General features: G+C 38.5%; 1 protein-coding gene and 1 pseudogene across 9 annotated transcripts in view; one reads left to right on the top strand and one right to left on the bottom strand.

Moving 5' to 3' along the window:
• Positions 1 to 19,503, bottom strand: part of PTGER3 (prostaglandin E receptor 3) — a 120,171-nt gene that overhangs the window by 34,243 nt on the left and 66,425 nt on the right. Inside the window, exons 3-4 of one of the 9 annotated variants that reach the window (XM_074376246.1) lie at positions 17,335 to 17,426; positions 44 to 1,044 (exon numbers count right to left, since the gene is read on the bottom strand). The exons of 1 other annotated variant lie outside the window; for it this stretch is intronic. In XM_074376246.1, the coding sequence (XP_074232347.1) occupies positions 1,041 to 1,044; positions 17,335 to 17,426 (96 nt within the window). In that variant the 3' untranslated portion in view covers positions 44 to 1,040. 7 more of the 9 variants (XM_045522992.2, XM_010963410.3, XM_045522994.2 and 4 more) reach the window with 7 other exon arrangements.
• Positions 3,062 to 3,927, top strand: LOC105075541 (large ribosomal subunit protein uL23 pseudogene; annotated as a pseudogene).

Raw genomic sequence — 19,503 nt, 5'->3', positions numbered from 1 at the left:
AGGTTTTATGGAGTCCTGAAAGTAGAAGCTTTTGCCAGTCAAATGATTTTGAATTAGAATACACTTTAATAACCTGGGCAGTTTACAGATTTTCAGTTGGCAAATCCATAACTATTTCATCTGAAAGGGACGCCAAATTCTATGAGCACACCAATGTATGTTTTTCTGTACAAAATGTCAAAATACTCTTGCATTTCTTCCAGAGATATGCTGAGTTGTCCCAGACATGGAATATTTTCCATTGACAGTGGAAAGCAGTCATCGGTAGCAGTTCTGAACCATAGGCTGTTCTTACCATAAGTCTAAATTGGGTAATTTGAGTGACCAACATGTTTTCTTTCAGCTTTGCTAAAAATATGCCTGTGTCTGCCCATATTGAAGATGGCTGGCTGCTGATAATCTCCCACTTTGCCGAGTCAGTCAGTGCTTCAGGCTTGAAACAAGTGGGCTTAGAGTCAGAAGCTAAGATGGAAACGACCTTGCCCTTGACAAACTCAGTACTCCTGCAGTTGTTTTTTTTTGTTTTTTGTTTTTCATTTTTAGTCAATCTTTACTGTCGAGATTCTGCTCACCCGGTCTTCCATTTCTTCTTTCCCTCGGCACAGGGTGGGCACGGCATACTACTTGTTCTAGAACAGCTGGGAGCTGCCTCGCAAGTCTCCCCTCCCCCCACGGCAGGGCCCAGCGACGTGTGAAGCCTCCGTTAGCCTGAGTCTCTGACGAGGGTGACCCGAAGCCCAGTCTCCCCACCCAGCCCTCGGCAGATGCGCTGCAGGAAGGCAGAAGAACTTTTGCTGTTTTGAGACGCTAAGGTTTGGGAGTTTTGTTGTTGCTTCCACTGCTGCTGCTGTGGTGTGAGCTCATTTTCTTGACTGTTAATGGTCCCTTCACGTTCTTGACGTGAAGGAAAATACAAGCTTCCAAATTTAGAGAAGCATGACCGACAGCATAGTTGGCCAAAAATGAGGCAGCTTGGATTCAGATGGGTCTGGTTTTAATCCAGCCTCTGTACCTCCCTCCCTCTCCGAGCCTTCTTTTTCTCAGCTGTAAAAGAGAGATAATAACATAATTGAGTTATGACAATTTAACGTGTCAAGTGCCTAGCAGGAGGCCAGACCATAGATGATGTTCAATGAAAATAGCTATTTTTATGAGGTAAACGGTAAATAGACTAACAGTCTAGAAGGCTATTACCACGTGAGTAGGACTGAATCTGAAGAGACTGCAGAAATGGGGGAAAAATTGTCATTTATCCCCTCCCTCCCCGTTCCTTCTCTCTCTTCGAGCTTCTTCCTAGTCATGAGCATCTCTTTCTCTCCCTCTGTGTATCTGGTGCTTTCTCTGCCCTCTTCCAATTCCTCTGTTACAAACTGCTCCCAGGAAGGTATGTATCACTTATTAAATCAATCATTAAAATAGCTACACTTTGACAGGAGTTAATTGATGTCATGGACTGAAGCCCGACAGGGTATTGGTCTCATGGTGTTCAGTAGAGAAGATTTGGGATTCCGTCCACCTGAACCCGGGATGGCAGAGAGGATCCCTCATGCTTGTTAGATCCACTAAGCTGGGGAGGCCTCCTGGTAGTCTTTAGAGAAGACTTTTGTAAGGCTGTCCAGAATCTGCTGGGACAAGTCCCACGATAGTTTGGCAGGTCTTGCATGGGCCCAGGAGCAGGGACTGGCTGTACTAGTGCTGAGTGTTTGCAGGACTCTTGAAAATTTACTGTGCCTTTACGTGCTGTCTCCACATTAGCCTCAGAGCAGTCCTGCAAAAGAGCATTGAGAGCGTTGTTGCAGATGATAGAACCAAAGCTTAAAGCTTTTAAATCAGTTACCAAACTCACATAGGTGGGAAGTGGGAGCAGATAGATCCAAAACCAACACCTCTGATTTCAAGTCTAATACACTTTCTTCCTTTCACTATAACTTTTTTTTTTTTCTGGAGAAGCAAATTTGATAATGTCTCATAACATTATCAGCATATGCAACCATAGAATGCAGATATTTCTTTTTCATCAAAAAGTTGGGAAAGTGAAATTACGCTTTCTACATTTATAAAATAACTAAAAGAGAGAAAGACAACATATGAGGGTTAAAAAAATACAAATATTCCCTTGAAAATAAAATTAAGGTGAGATAAGGTATAGGAACAAACTCATGGTTACCAGTGGGTGGGGAGGGGCTATATAGGGTGGGGGAGTGGGGGGTACAAACTATGGGGTGAAAGACAGGCTCAAGGATGTTTTGTACAACATGGGGAATAAAGCCAATAGTTTGTAGTACCTGTAAATGGAAAGTACCCTTTAAAATTGTCTAAAAATAAAACATTTTTTAAAAATAAACAAAAAATAAAAATAAAATTAAGGTGAGGTATCCTGTGTAGTCTTGTGTTCCAGCTAAGAATAATACCCACAGTTTCAGAGAACTTTCGTCCCTTCCTACATGAATGAAAAGAGAAGGAAATGAGGAAGGATGCTAAATTTTTAAGTCCCATCATTTCTTTAAGAAACTATCATTGTTTTCTTGTGGCTAATATAATTCCTAAAATGTATCTATTCACAGTCAGTTTTAAACACTGGAAACATCGTGAAAATTACAATAAAAACCCAATATTTGTATCCAGGCAAACCTGGGTTTGAATATTAATTCCACCATCTAAAGTTGTTAGATGTTAGGGAAGTAAGATAATTAAACCTTAATTTAGAGATGGGCCTCAATTTTCTTATCTCTAAAATGGAAGTTTAGAGTAACAATCTCATAGACTGGTGATGAGTATTATATGAGAGAGTGAATAGAAACCATTAATAAATTGCAAATTTTAGCTATTGTTACTTCTCTTTTCTCTTTGCATCGTACAGATTCACATTGTTCTTTGATTCCTAGTCCCAGGTAACACAAAATCAAGATTTTATTAACTTAAGTGTTGAAAGGAAGGAAGGAAGTGAAAGGGAGATAGGAAAAGAGAGAGGGAGGAAGGAAAGCGAGCAAAGAAGGAAGGAGGGAAAGAAAACTTCCTACTAAGAAACAATTCTAAAATCTGGTGGAAACACTTTTTCTCTGACTGATCTGCTATCGTTCTATCAGCAGAGAATGGAAGGCCTTAGAGTTATCGCCCCCCTTTTTTCCTTTCCCCAGTAGAGATATAAGAGATATAAAAACTTTTTACGCTTTTCACGAAGATGGCGCCGAAAGCGAAGAAGGAAGCCCCGGCCCCTCTCAAAGCCGAAGCCAAAGCAAAGGCTTTGAAGGCCAAGAAAGCAGTGCTGAAAGGCGTCCACAGCCACACAAAAAAAAGATCTGGACGTCACCCACCTTCCGACGGCCCAAAACATGGCGGCTCAGAAGGCAGCCCAAACGTCCTCGGAAGAGCGCCCCTAGGAGAAGCAAGCTTGACAGCTACACCATCGTCACGTTCCCCCGACCACTGAGTCAGCCATGAAGAAGATGGAAGACAACAACACACTTGCGTTCATTGTGGACGTCAAGGCCAACAAGCGCCAGATCAAACAGGCTGTGAAGGAGCTCTGTGACACTGACGTGGCCAAGGTCCACACCCTGATCATGCCTGATGGAGAGAACAAGGCACATGTACGACTGGCTCCTGACTATGATGCTTTGGATGTTGTCAACAAAATTGGAATCACCTAAACTCAGTCCAGCTGGCTAATTCTAAATATAAAAATTTTCACTAAAAAAAAAAAAATTAAAAATTAAAAAATTAAAACTTTTTACAGCACTTCTGATAATATCACTAGAAATTGGTCATTTGTCCCCAAAGCAGAACCTCCTGCTTGAAAGACTTTCATCCACGTTTGATTTCGTTATTTGTTCATGCGTAAGATTTTTACAGAAGTATATTTGGGGGCTGCTAATCCCATCCCTGTATACAATGATACACTTGTTTTTCAGACAACTGACCATACATCTAAAGTAAACCTAAGACAGAGGAATTTCCTAGTACCTGGTCAAGGAGTGGCCTTGACTGGACTTTTGCTGTTTGCACCGCCCCATGTAGCTACTTCCATCCTCGCCGGAGAGGAGAACCCCTGCAGGTGTGGGCAGCTATGTCCCCCATGAAGAAGGCTTAGTTTCACTTACAGTGTCAGAGTCTGCAATGTGAAACGTGAAGTTGTTAAGTCCATGTTGAGTATTTTCAAATGAATCACATCAACGCAGCCCTTCTATTTCTGACAATCATTAGTATGTAGGCAGATATCCTGGGTAATCATAGTCATTTATAATTAGGTTTAGGGGAGTCATTTCAAGAAAACAATTTGTTCAGCCATTTATCAGATTAGTAACAGCTGGGTGTTGGCAAAATCTCCGCCCATGACTGTGAAAACACAGCAAGAAGTGTTGCTACAAAAAGAACTTTAGAAATATGCTGAAAGTTTCATTATTTTTCCCAAAACAATTGCATCACTTCTTAGAAACATAAGTACATATCTTTTCAACCACAATTTTTCTTTTTAAAAAGTTTGGGGGGAGCACATAAATACAGTGATGAAAGGAAAAAGTACAGCCAATGGCATTTTACTAGCACAACCTAAAAGTCAGGATTAGAGTAACAATAAGTACATTAGAAACAAACACTGAACAATAGTCTGTGTGATCATGGAAAGCTTTTTTGAGGCCCCAAAACACCAACATGAACTGGTGTCAGCAGTCGGACCTTGACATCAAAGGGACCAGGAGATGCATTCGACCCTCAATCCAAGATGAGACTTCAACTGGCAGATAAAGCGGAAGTACAACTATTATGCTCTTTTGAAGGTTTATCTGTGGGCAGGCACAGAATCATATTTAAAAATTCTCAGATAAGCAAGCTGATTCAAGAAGGCAAGAGCAGGACCACCATTATCCTCTGGGCTCAGTAATAGCCTCATATATCTGTTTGAGTGCCCATTTATGCAAATGATTTGTAAATCCTTCATTATTCTCTTTTAAATGGGTAGCACCTTGCGGGGAGGGTACAGCTCAGTGGTAGAGCACATGCCTAGCCTGCATGAAGTCCTGGGTTTGATCTCCAGTATGTTAGTTAAATAAAAAATAGCCATAATAAATAAATAAACCTAATTACTTCCCCCACTCCCAATAAAAACCAAAAAAGCCCAAAAAACAAAACTTTTTTAAAAAATAAAAAAATAAATGGGTAGCACCTGGTTTCCTTTCAAATTTGGAAATTACTTGATTTGGAAATTACGAGGGTGAAAATGTATTCAAAGCAGTGAAATCAACCTGCATTGGTAACAGAAGTGCAGGAATTCTTACACCCGCCCACTCTTCCCAACATAAATAGAGCAATTTGACTTTAATTTGATCATTTAAAACCTGGTACAAACACAAATATCTTTCCCACCACTTGTTTTATGAGCTTTTCATTGTTTATTTATTTATGGGAAAAAATCTCCAGATAGTTCAGTGTCGGAAATATCATTACTTTTGAATTGTCTTTCCTAATTGGAAACAGGGCTGGCATGCGTCACTGAGATTTTTATTCAATTCCTAAACCCGTTAAATCCCAAAACAACAAACATCATGTTAAGTCTTGTGATTTTGGAGTTTAGATTTGGCTTCCTCCCCAAATCAACCAACCACTCTGTTATGGATGAATCGTCACCCCCAACGCAATCACATTCATATGTTGAAGTCCTGGCCCTAAGTAACTCAAAATGTGGCCTTATTTGAAAATAGGGTCGGTCAGTGCAGATGCAATTAGTTAAAATGAGGTCATGCTAGAGCAGGTCCCTAACCCAGTATGACTGGTGTTCTTGTAAAAAGGAGAAATTTGGGTGTGAGACACACACACACGGGAACACCATGTAGGGTGATGTGGCTGCAAGCCATCTTTGGCATCCGAAGACTGCCAGCCAGCCAGCAGAAACTAAGAGCGTAGCAGGGAGCAGAACCTCCCTCACGTCCACGGAAGGAACAGACCCCACCAGCTCCTTCATCTTGGGCTTCCAACCTCCAGAAGTGTGAGAAACGAACTGCTGTTGAAGCCGCCCAGTCTGTGGGAGCTTGTTATGGCAGCCCAGCACACGAGCACGCCTTCTTCACTGCTGTGGCCGCCAGGTGCCTCCTTGGCTGAGTAGTGGTTCCGTTTTAATCTCTATACATTCAATGAGAATATTTGCACATTAGCGGTGTTCCCAGCTAGCCTTCAAAATGGTGGTCGTTTTAAAAAAGAGCGCAGTATCTTTAAGCATTGCCTCGGCCTTCCAGAAGAGGAAAAGAGATGAGACTTGGAAGAGAGAACAAGACAGCTTGTTATCTGCTCATGTCTTCCTTTAAAGAAATATTGTAGCCACTCGCTAGGTGCATACTAATACTGAAAAACGTTTTGACAGAAGTGTGAGCCTCAATCATATGCCAGCTGGGCATTCAGCCAGTGTTTTAAAGTGGGGAGCTAAGCAACAGGACGGTTTCCAGTAGGAAAATAAATAACCAAGTGTTTTTGCTATCAGGAAAGAGAGGGGGCAAGACCCTGATTATTTGGGAAACCAAAAGGAATCCACAAAAATCAAACTACTCTTTAGAAAATGGAAAAAGTGGAGTGATGTCAAGGGAAGAGCAGCAGTCAGCACCTGGACTGAAGCCATGACTTTCCTCGCCCTAGGAGAGTCCGGACTGGGTGAGCTTCCCAAACTGCAGCTACACCCCCAACTTCCAGCTCTCTGCGCCACATTCAACATAGAGGATTCTTAAACTTTAGTGTGCATGAGAATCACCTGGAGGGCTTCTAAAGCACAGATTGCTGGACTCCAGCCCCAGAGGTTTTGATTCAGTAGGTCTGGAATGGGCCAAAGAATGTGCATTTATAATAAATTCCCAGGTGCTGGTCTGGGGATGATACTTTGAGGACCACTGGACTACATCAATGTTGTCAAGCCTGCCTGATGAGAAGAATCACCTGGAAGAAGCTTATTTTAAAAACACAAAATCCTAGCTCCCATGCCAGAGTTTCTGACTCATAACCTCCAGGGAAGGGACTAAGATTTTCTATTTTAATAAACTTTGGATGATTAGTATGATTAGGCAATTTTGAGAAACACTACAGCCACTACACCAAATCTCCATGAATTCTCTTTTAGCATCTGTCATTTTCCCACATGGCACCAATGAGTGGCTTTTGCATTTTGGCAGTAGTTGTGCAAGAAATTCACAATCACTGGGTTCTATGATCCTAATCTACTCAACCTACAGGCCAGCCACAGAACCCCACTCCTTCTCATAAACCGATGCCTTGGGAGACAGTCCTTAATAAACACTGGCCTTGGTGTCATGATGCAGTCTGGAGACCACACGGAAACAGGCCCAGGTGATGTGTTTACCGGCAAATTCTCTTTCACTTCTTATTATCCCATAACCACCTCTTACTTCCAATACTGATGTGGGCTCTAGCTTCAGGTTGTTTTCTCAACTTTACAAGTACTTAGTGTGAGTTATGCTCTAGGAGTTTTGTTTCAAAACCACCTTCTCATTTTGGGGCAGGAATATTCTTGCTGGTGCCTGCAAAGGAAATCCCATTGGTTGAGCTGCTGGTTGATGGTAATTCAAGATAACTCTTTAAAGGATGCTTGGAGATTTGCAAAGGGCTTGTAGTAAAATTATTTGGGGCCCAGTTATGCCCATGTTCTGCTTTGGTGCCCACAACTTCCTATCTGTTAGATCCAAATTCCAGCCACTTACTCAAAAGCGAGGCATCCTAAAAGTGACTTTCTTTGGACCATCTTTTACCTCTGGGGATTGATAGTGGTCTTAAGAATAATGGCCTCACACATAGCATAGCTAATCTTTGCAGCAACCCTGCAAGGTGTTACTTACTCTTTTACAAATAAGGAAATTGAGTCTTTGTGAGATTAAATATGGAATCTTCAAGGTCACACAAGTAGCTAGTGTCAGTCATGACTCAAACCTAGGACGGTCCAACTTCAAACCCTGAGCTGTGTTTACAAGACTACAGTATTCTGTCTTTGAAGAAATGCTAGATCAAGTTGGGGAGCAGTATTTCAATTTGTTATTTTTTTATTGAGTTTCTAAGATTGCATCTAAACTTTTGTTAAGTGAGATACGGTGGTGGCACTCTTTCTCAGTTTTGTCTGTTACTGCCACAGGATCTCTGCCAACTTCAAGTGTGAACATGAAACTAGTTCTGTGACTGAAAAATCAACAACTGGATGGTTATTCAGAAAGTGTGGCTAATTACCTGCTTTAAGTAACATAAAGACTCTTTGGACCTTGAATTATCTTGAATTATTGCTTTTGCTCAAACTCTCATTGCTGATTGTTGTACATTTTTCTGTTCTTTTTTTAACCAGCAAGGACTTATTGAACACCAGTTCTATGTCATACACCAGGCACAGGGGTGAAAAAGACATCCCTGCCTTGGCTAACAAAATGGGCAAACATACCAACAGATTACAACTCAGACAGATATTTATCAAGAAGAAGTTTTCTTGACAGATGCAGTATGTGAGTTGAAACTCCTAAAAGATGAGTTAGTGTTAATCGTGTAGAAGGAACACCATGAGCAAAGCATGAAGGCATTAGACAGTAGTTTGGCACTGCTGGAAAACAAGGTGGATGTGGAAGAGGAAATCAGAGGCTCAGCAGAGGCTAGACTGTACAAAAGCCCCATGAACTAAGCTAAGTTGTTTTAACCTTGTCCTGAAGGCCATAGGAAAAGATTAAAGATATTACAAAGGAAAATGACATGAGCAAATCTTCATGTTATTAATAAAATATTACTCTGACACCAGATGTGGAGGATGATTAAATGGCCCAAAACCAGTATCAGAACACTGGTTATTGGGGTGATTTAGATGTGAAATGATAAAGACCCACATTTAGAACACGGCAGTGAAGATGGAGGGACAGAATTGAGAAACACTCGTAGAATTAACAGAACTTAAAGGATGGTTAGCTATATAGAAAGAGTAACTCAATCTTTTAATTTTTTTCCTTTTTTCCCAAAGTCTTATTAAGAATATATTACTACCTTTTTCCTGTTCTCTTAGTATGACATTTACTTAGCTTTGCTTGTTTCTTGTTCTTCACCAGCTGAAGCAGCAGCCTCTCCCCCCACCACCAGAATCACCAAAACAATTAATATTTCTGGAGCATGTGTTACTAAATCATACTTTGTCCAATCTCATAAAAAATTACATCTCTCTGCTTTGTTCCTGCATTTATGTTGCTAGTCTCTGTTTAGTTTAACTCTGTATTTTTAATCGCATTGGGTTTTTTTTAGAGTTTAGTACCTTCTGCCCTTCCTGTGCCAATATGTTTCAGCACTCATCACTTAAATTCTCATGTTTTCTGTGTATGCCTGCAACTTTATTTTTCATTATTTTTTTAGTAATACTGCACAAACATTTCTTGTCAATTTCCAAAGAATTTTAAAGGAGTTAACATTTCAGTTATAAGTGAAACCAATAAACTGATTTAAAAAAAAAAAAACCATAGCCAGCAATTACCAACTTTCTTTAAGAAATCAACTAAAGATTGTTAATTTATTTACTAAGTCTCTGGTGTACTTATTTCAAAAAAGAACACTATGCTTTTCTCAAAGAAGTCATAAAGTAAAAACTTTCTACTGTCCTTGTATGTGCAAATTATGTTCTTTTCATTCCACAAGCTATATATCTTCAGCAATGCCTTCATTTACTTCTAAGTGAAGAAAATTCAGCTCCTATACCAAGGTAAGAAATAATACAGCTGAGTAAAAGACAAGTTTATTTTATGTGTAGGTTTCTATTTATCTCATTTATTTTTTTCTAACAGCAGTCGCCCCGTAGTCAACAAATAATTGCAGTTGTTTTCTTCAGGAAGTCTAGCGGTGCCTCCCTTTGTACTACTCAAAGTTAAAGATTGACCAAAATAGCATAACATCAAAGAGGAAAAGTAAATAGAGAATTAATTGTCAACTAGGCGTCTTAGGCATCACTCACATAGATTGCAGTCTGGGCACTTGGACTCACCATTAAGTTTTTATTGAGCAATTTCTATGTGCTTAGCACTGGGCTAGGCTCTGTAGGTACATGAAATAGATAAAGCACGGGGCCTGCCCACGAGGAGTTTACAATATGGTTGAGTATTAAAAAAAAACTACAATAACTCTTAAAGATGCATATTGTACAAACTATTTTGACATAAAAAGCATTTCAGATGGCAACGAAATAAAGCCTTCGAACATGAATACAACAGAGAAACACTTTACTCCATGGGATGATCCTAGACCTGTTTGGCATTAAAATATTCAGTAAGACCCTGGGTTAATGAAAAACAGAAGCACAAGTATTTTTTAAGACAGCCATTAAACATTTAACTATTAATAGTAATTCATTAAAAGTACATCCAGCAAGGTATATTTTATTTGGATCCTTAAAGTGCCTGAATAATTATAATTATCTTAACAACAGTTTTCTTTTAAATGTGTTTCCAACTACTGAGGATGTTAAAAAAAAGTTTTTGTTCTCTTAAGTAGCTTATATAGTTTCCTTATAACCTGGATTTCATTATTTACTTAATTTTTACAAGTCATTCCTGTAGACACTAAAGATGTGGATCAGTCCAACTCTGGACTTTCATGTTTTGGGGACCAAAGTCCACTTAAGACACATATACACATTCATGCATAAAAGATAACGACTAATTTTCTCTGCCTTCCTTGGGAGAATGTGGACAAATAGAACTTCTGATGGAAGCTCAGTCTTCTAACCCTAGTATTCCCTGTGTCCTTGCCTCGCCCAGGCTCTGAGATTCCGGCACGGTTTGGTGTGCCACTTCACATTACCCTGGCCCAGCCTCTTCTGGGAGCAGCACAGCTGGGTTTTTTGTTTGTTTATTTTGTTTCACACTAGGTTGCAATGGTGCTGAATGAAATCACTGGTTCTGCAATGGAACGGTGGTGGAAGTCGGCAGGGGTTTATTTCTTTCAATGCAAAAATCATAGGTCTAAAATTACACAGAATGTATTATATGTACCAGGTCTATATAGCCCACTTATAAAGCATATTAAGCTCACATGTTTTTGTATATGTGTCCCACAGGGCTTTACAGTAGTTACTATAATTGCAATAAAATTGTAGCACTATTGTAGCACTATTCTCCATATGTAACATGTTTTTGGCAGAGTTCCTAAGAAATTTATTTTATTTTGAGGTTTAATTCTATCCTCAGTATAACCTCATTACATAATTATGAGAACCCTTGTTTATGGAACATAAAGAAAATGAAGATGAGGGTACTTGTTGAAAATCAGAGTAAGTGTGTTGCTGAATCATGATCCAGAATATTTGAGCATATATGTTACAGATTATTATTTCAGGTGAATTTAGTAGGCAATGTATACATTTCTGTAGATTAAAAACTATTTTATACTGATATATACTGTCTCTACATCAGATTTCGAACTAATTGGACAAAGATATTCCTAATGTGAGAAAAACCTTTAGCAAATAATCATTATTTTTCAAAATTTTCCAATTATTTTACTACCTTCACATATAGAGCATTAATAAACATTATTACATTAAACTGCATGTGGTTTTTCTGCCTGAATGTACCATTTTTACATCAGGAAAGTTTAACATGAAATTTCCCAAATTGAACAACAGCATGGAAGCAAAGGGCTTTCTATCACATTCATTTAAATTTGCAACAGCTATCCTTGTACATAAATGTTAACTTTGTTGAGAATTTACCAAGTAAACATTTTTCATTGTGTCAAATACTGCACTAGTGCTACGAGCCTCTGAAAAAAATATAAGAAAAGTATGTCCAACATGAAATAGAATTTTGTCAAGGGAAAAAGACATGTATAACAAAAACACTTAAGGAATAGTACAATAATCATCAAAAGGAGTGCTGTATAACTTCAGAGTTGGGGAGAGAGGTAAGAAGAAAACAAAGATACAGTGGTTCCCCCTTATCCACCGGGAATACGTTCCAAGACCCCAATGGATGCCTGAAGCCACAGATAGTACTGAACCCTATATATATATATATAATGTTTTTTCCTGTACATGCAAATCTATTTGAAAGTTTAATTTATAAATTAGGTACAGTAAGAGATTAACAACAAAAAGCAATAATAAAATAGAACAATTACAACAATATACTGTAATAAAAGTTATGTGAATGTCTCTCTCTCCCTCTCTCTCTAAAGATCGAATTTAATGCTTTACCACCTTAACTAAGCACTTATAATGCACTGTGGCTATGACTTGCGGTTACAAAGATTTCTTCTTATGTAGATTTTAGCAACCTCAGCGTATGATTTTTTTCTTTCCTTATTAAGTCAAGAACTTTCACCTCTTCACTTAGAGGAAGCACTTTACAGCTTCTCTTTGGCATATCCAAATGGCCAGAATCACTGCTCTTGGGCTTTGTGGTCATTATTAAGTAAAAAAGCATATTAAGTGCTTGAATACAAGCACGGCAAAACCTCAGCAGTAGATCTGATAAACGAGTCGGCTACCAAGTGATTAATGAATGGCATACGCTAGCCGAAAGGATGAGTCATGTCCCAGGCGGGACAGAGTGGGACCCTCGAAATTTCATCACCCTACTTGGAATGGTGCTCAATTTAACACTTATGAATTGTCTATTTCTGGAGTTTTCTATTTGATATTCTCAAGCTGTGGCTGACCACCGGTAATTGAAACCACAGATAAAGGGGGACTTCTGTACTTAATTTGTCCAAGGCCTAAGGACAAGGTGAGATTTGACCATGTGGGAGATGAGTAGGTTTTGCATGGGCAGAAATAACCATGAGGTATTGGAATCAAGAAAATAGCATCCAGGGATCTGAAGTTGATTATGTCCAGGACATGTCAACCCACACGGTCAGGAAGCCTCTTTATAGCTGAAATTGAGAACTCTGTTATATAGTTGGAGGTAAATCTAGATAAAGGATTAACCAGAGTTAATAGTTAATGAGAACCTATTGCGTTACACTCACTTTACATACACTGTCACAATAACCCCACAGGTAAGTATTATTATCTTTAGTTTACAGATTAATTCATTGAGATGCAATGAAATTAATTAACTTTCTCAGGTTCACAGAGCTAGTGAGTGGCACAGCCAGACTTAAATTCAAGTTTGATCCCAAACCCCATGCTTTTATTACTCGGTCACATTGTCTTATAAATGGAATACCATTGTAACAAATCTCACATCCCGCTCTGCTGTAGGGAGAAAAGTAAACCTAGATTCAAAAAACTGAAACTTGGATCTGAATTCTTACTTATATCAGCTATGTGACAGTGGGCAAGCCCTCTGTAAACCTTACCCTCTTTTATAAAAATAAAATAGTAAATAGATGTCAGCTAGACAACCACAGCAGGTGGACCATGGACAGATAGAAGTAACAGGAGCATGGCCATTCCTATGATGGTCTGCAAATTCTACTTGCTCAAAAATTTTTGTTGAATTCAAAGCTGAATAAAAGGATTGTGTACAGCACCAGTTTTGTGCTAGTTACATAAGGCCCTTTCAAATTTCAATACATATTTGAATGAAAATAATTGTAATTTACAGCTAATTCACAACTGGGTCAGCCATCTAAGAGGAACGATTCAACTATTTTGGTTTCATTTCGTTGACAGAAATGACAATGGAATCACAGTATAGGCTCCTGTTGTAAAATGGCTGATACCATATTATCATCTCTTCCCAAGGTGTCCTTGTGGGTGACAGCATGGCTTTTAGCACAGAGCCTAAAGAAGGGACACTGAAAAAATATGTGTTGAATTAAGTCACGGGGGTGAGAGGTGGAAAAAGGAGGAAGATAGAGGGAAAGAAAGATAAGAGAAAGAAATGTTGGTTGAATTTATAATCAGGTAAGGGCACATTAGCTGAGAGGTATTACATGATTCAAAATATTTTTTAAGTTCATAGAATCTCTTACTTCAGTTCAGACAAGATAGACTCTTTTATGAAATATTTATGAAATAAAAGAGTAACAAAATTTGATAACTGATAACTATGTCAGTTATTAATTTTGCCTTTTGTATGCCACCCAAGGAGAAATTTTAAAAAATCCTGAATTGAAAGTGGTGAATCAGAAGGCTCTGCCTGGAGTTTTTTAATGCTCCAACTCAACATTTAATCACCTAACCTCATTACTGCTTTCTGTGACGCTTCAGGGGAGCCCTTTGAGTCTTCAAAGACAGAGAAATAATAATTAAGCTGATTCCTTAGTTACTAAATGACACATAACCAGAATACAGACTCAGGGATATTTGGTTCCAAGCTTAGCCCAGAAGAACTCATCTCCAACATTAATCACACATTTTACATAAATATCTTTGGTCATGGTAACTGCCTGCCTTCATTTGGCATCCTTTTCTATGTCATGAAGTTTCTGTCCTATTGATTGAATTCTTGTTCTCAATAGGTTGATGTTTCACTGTCAAAAACTTGTACTGATTTTTCAAACTCATATGGTAAAATCAAAACTACTATAAAATGTAAAGGTGTCCACATCAGTTGAGATTCATGTAAAGGTTTGAAGTTCAGGGAAAATTCTTGGAAGATGGATTTTTCTTTTTCTCATTTTTCACCGATCACCATCTGCGCAATCCTGCCCAACTTCTTAAATATATACTCAAAATCCAGTCCAAGAAGCCAATTTAACACTCAAAGATACAGATTATAATAATAAATTTGGTCCCAGTGGATACTACTGACAAGAAAAAAACATTAAAATTTTTAAAAAAGATGAAAAAGAAGAAATAATCCAAATCAAAATATAAAATTCTCCTTCTCAGGTGGGAAGAAATACACAAACTCAGGGAAGCAGGAATTGCAATAAAAAGTCCAACTCCGTTCTTTCATTATCTGTTAGAATAGAAAGAGAAAGATACAATAAGCTCGGGTAGGGGTACTCTTTGTGTGGTGTGAGGAAAAAGACGTACACAAGAAATACAGTTTCTACGACATGAAAACTTCCTTCTTTGAAGTAATTACATCTGTGTTTTGTAAATAAAAGCAACTTAAGTAATTTTAGATTTTAGATCACTTAAGCTTCTGGATCATTTAATTATGCTAAGTGTATGCCTTTCTTGTGAGCAACTTTTCTGGTTTACCAAGATCGTAATCCAGAAGAATAATCAAATTATAAAACTATTATCAGTTGTAGACACATCAAACGGTCAAATAATCTTGCCATAAAAACAAGCTTCAATCAGTATATAACTATACCCTAAAAGAGTACAAATTAAAATAGCCATAAATTTATCTCCTATCAAACCAACAAAGTATTGAGTGCGTGTGTGTGTACTAGGATATTATGCAGTGCTGTTTAGGGTAAAGCAAAGCAGAAAGTCTCGCACATTGCTGATAAAATTCTAAACCTCTAATAATTCTTTTGGAAAGCAGTCAGATTATAGGCATCTTTAAAGAATATTAAAAATTTGCATATTATTTATTCCTTAAAGTATAATTTTGGTAAAAACAATCACAATATTAAAAAAAAAAACAAACCTCTGCATTTCAGTCTTTGGGCGATGACACAGTTCTACTCATCATGGTGCCAAATTTGAACACAGATTGTGATTGAGTAAAATATACTGTTTGCTTTTCATAGACTGTTACATAAATATTAAAATTACTTTGAAAGTAAAATTATTTTACTTCTTTCATTTTAATTTTTAAACAGTGTTATTAATTTTATTAAAATTAATAATTAAAATTAATCCATTTAGTTTTTTAATTTTAAATTTAAAGTTATTTAAAAAATAATTTGTAAATAGTCTAGGGAATGCTTATTTTCTGTTAAATGAAATAAAAAGACACAATAATGAATATGTATTATCAAAAGTATGTAAAACAAAACCAAGGAAAGTGCAGGGAAACATGAAAAGAAAGAAATGCACTAAAATGATGGTGAGTTTTTCTTAAGTAGCGAAATAAGTTTAGTAAATTGCATGTCTTCTAATTTTCTTTATTTTCCAAAGTTTCTATAGAGAGCTTGGCTTATTTATATAATGAGGGAAAGTACAGTAAGATTTACTTTAAAACATTAAAAATGAGATTAGAGTGAACCTACCAATAATGAGATGGGAATTGGGTACCTCCTTTCTTTTCCCTTCTTTTTTTCCCCAAGGGATCTGTGTCTATGGCAAAACAGCACCTGGGTTATGTGTACCATGTACAGCTATCTAGGGGAAGGACGTAGGACCACAAAGGTGAGTTGAGTAAAAACTTTATTGGCCTTGTGGTTTTTGAAGTCCGTTCCGGAAGCAACCAACTTATTCTGGTCCTTTGGGCATTGTCGCATAGTATTTATTGATAAACCTGTTTAGATCTTGCCCTGAAGAACAGAAGTGCTCATCTTTCAGCTACTGCAGCCATGGGAGGACAAATGGCCAATGACACTGAGACGCTTGAATGTCCCCATCCGTCATAGTAACTTATGCTGAGTAGTGGAGTTGTCGTACCCAGCCTTACCCAGGGCGTGAAGTAAGATGAACGGGCTGACTCTCCATCAAAAATAAAGAGCTCAACTTATTCGAAAAGTGCTATCTTTGAAAAAAATAATTAAAACGTTTCACAGACTCTCATTAAAACAAAAAAGATCACACAATGCAATAATATGCAGAAGACTAGTCATTCAATTAACCCTACGGTCAATAACAGAAATAATGAAAAGAGGTGTTTGAGGGAGGAAACTATTGTTCAAAATTTGGGGGGCGGATATAACTCAAGTGGTAGAGCACATGCTTAGCATACATGATGGTCCTGGGTTTGAGCCCAAGTACCTCCTCCAAAAAATAAGTAAATATAAAAATAAACCTAATTACCCCCCCATAAACAAACAAACAAAATTTAACCTGGCCAACCATGCTTCACATTCAGCATTATGTCCTGTTTTCTACAATGTTCATTCATTGAAATATATGTTTTATACAAAATAGATCAAATCAAACGGGCAAGCAAGAGTGTGCCAACCATATGGTGAACATGCTGAGTTCTGGTGTCTAAAACATGGGTCACTTAGCCTAAAAATACTCCTGGAGACTGTTCTTACTATAAAAAATCAGTGGCTTGCAGGCTCTGTCGCTGAGTGAGAGCTGATCCGTTCCAAAATCAGCCTAGCGCCAGACTCAGAAAGAACCAACTCTTGGTTGGAGGAAATGTAAGTGAACTTGTAAAAACAGTAACAGCTCCTCTGGGGAATCTAGGCCTCCTTCATCAGATGTGTGTGTTTAATTTGCATTTTAATTCTTAGAGACATTCTGCCTTTGTAACAGGAACTCAGGTCAGGACAGAGGGACGGGGAAGGACGCTGCTGTAAATCCAGACAGCTCCCACATCTCACCTTTCCAAAGGGTCACTCCACATCAATGTTGAGGAGCACTGGTGGGGAAAAGAGTTGGAGCTGGAGGCATAGTTGTTTGTGTGGTGCCTTATCTGCGAACAGACAGAGGGTTTCAGTGGACACAGTTATTGATTATGACTCCCTTTGTCAGATGACACTTCCCTGAACATTTTAAAAGAAAAGCAGAACCCAAAATCCATACATCAACTCATATTGACTACCACCAAGTAAATAAATATGTTTTAGATATTATCTTCCCAAGACTATCTCATTTCTGCTTCTGTGCTTTGACACAGACTCTGTTTCCTCTCATACTTCCACACCAGATAGGACTTGAGAGCAGAAACCATGCCTACTATGACTTCGGAGCAATTATTGTAGTATTTGTTAAATGCTGAATAAAAGCACATTGAGTTCAAATGGTCTTTGGAGGTAAATCTAATTCTACCACTCTCCAGCTTTCAGTGACTTCCTGCTGCTCTAAGGATAAGGACCAAAATTCTTAATATGATCTCAAAGATCCTATCTGATCCAGCCTCTGGCTGCAGCTCCAGCTCTGTTTTGAACCTTTTGCTCTTTTGCTATCGTATGCTCCGTCCGCAGTAGCCATCTATGAACTTCATGAACAGGGTCATCCTCCTTCCTGCCTCAGGACCTTTGCACTTGCAGCTTCCTCTGCCCAGAGTGCTCTTTCACTCCCTCATCACCTGGCTGACTACTACTTGTCCTTCAGGTCTTAATTTGGAAAATCACTTCCTCAGAGGCTATCCAGTGGACTGGACCCCACTATGTGATACTCACTATTTTTTAAGAATTCATTGTAATTTATAATGAATAGTTACTCATGTTTAAATATTTGTTATCTGTAGGCTACAAGATTCATGACAGCAGGAGCCATGCCTGGTTTTGCTTATCGTCATGTCTCCAGCATCTACCACTGTGCCTGGCACACAGGTAATGTTCAACACGTATCTGTGACATGATTGAACACCATATAATTTGCCCTGAGGCCCATTCCTCAACAGCATTCTCCAAACAATAGCTTAAATTCACTAGATGCAATAAAATATTGAAATGGAAATATATAAAAAGACAATATACCTGAAAAAATATTTCCTTTTAATACATTTCTTACTAATTTTTACAAGAAATAGCAGATTGGAAGAAAATTCTTGTAAGAAGTTGTTGCGAGAAAGAACAAAAAGAAATTAAATTCAGTGTTTCCTTATTTAGTCTTTTTCACTGGATTCCTAGAGTCCTTTTTTTCTCAACAGTGTAGTTAAGATCGTCTTAAACAGCATGCAGGTCCCAAGTGGCATGACATTTCATAAGATGTCTAGACAGACATGTTATTCTAAACAGAAAAGATTTACTAGCACTTTATAGACATATTATGACTCTGGAAGAGTGGTCAGGGTTGAGATTAGAGTAGGAAAAAAAAATCCCAGTCTTCCTATTCTCTGAGACTTTCAGAATCCCCTGTGTGACCCTGCACGGGTCAAAGAACAACCTGGTTAGACGGGCTCGCTTCGCTGGGGGACCACCAGGTTTCTCTTCCTGCTATCACATTGCTTGGGTTCTTGCTTTGAGGTCTTATCAACTAAGTAAACACACTTGGGCTTGCATTATTTGTTGTTCCAACTTCAGGAGCAGGTACAAGAGTGGGAAATCAGATATCATATGCCTGTGCGATGTCAAGGAGCAGAAAAAAAAGGAACCAAAGAAATGAGGCCCTGCAAGGTGGTCTGCGAAGAGCCAGGAGTTGTGAAGCACCGTACGCTTCCCTGTCCCACTCTCTAACTGCTCCTCCGGGGACCCCACCTCCCTGCTGGATGCTCTCCACGGTTCACTCCATCATTTCATTAGGAAGCCTTGCTTCACTGTCACACTGCTTTCTGCAGCTCGTCTGCCCCTGCAGATCTCTCGTTTAATGCCAGTTTTCTCTCCTGTGTGTCTTTTTTACTTCACTCCTCCTCTCCAGTCTGTGTCATTGTTGAGTTTCTCACTCTCATTCTTCTTGGCTAGTGCATCAGTTTGATCTGTATGAAACTGATATGTTTGTTAGATCAAAAATGATTGGATATTGGAAATTATGAGTGAGCCTAATGACAGCCTTCTAACTAACTAGTGTTTCTGACTGGAGTCTTTCTTTTCTCAAACATGTCTTTC

Source organism: Camelus bactrianus, chromosome 13 (genome assembly GCF_048773025.1).
Source record: "Camelus bactrianus isolate YW-2024 breed Bactrian camel chromosome 13, ASM4877302v1, whole genome shotgun sequence".
NCBI classification, from domain to species: Eukaryota; Metazoa; Chordata; class Mammalia; order Artiodactyla; family Camelidae; genus Camelus; species Camelus bactrianus.
This window is presented reverse-complemented; position numbering and strand designations above follow the sequence as displayed.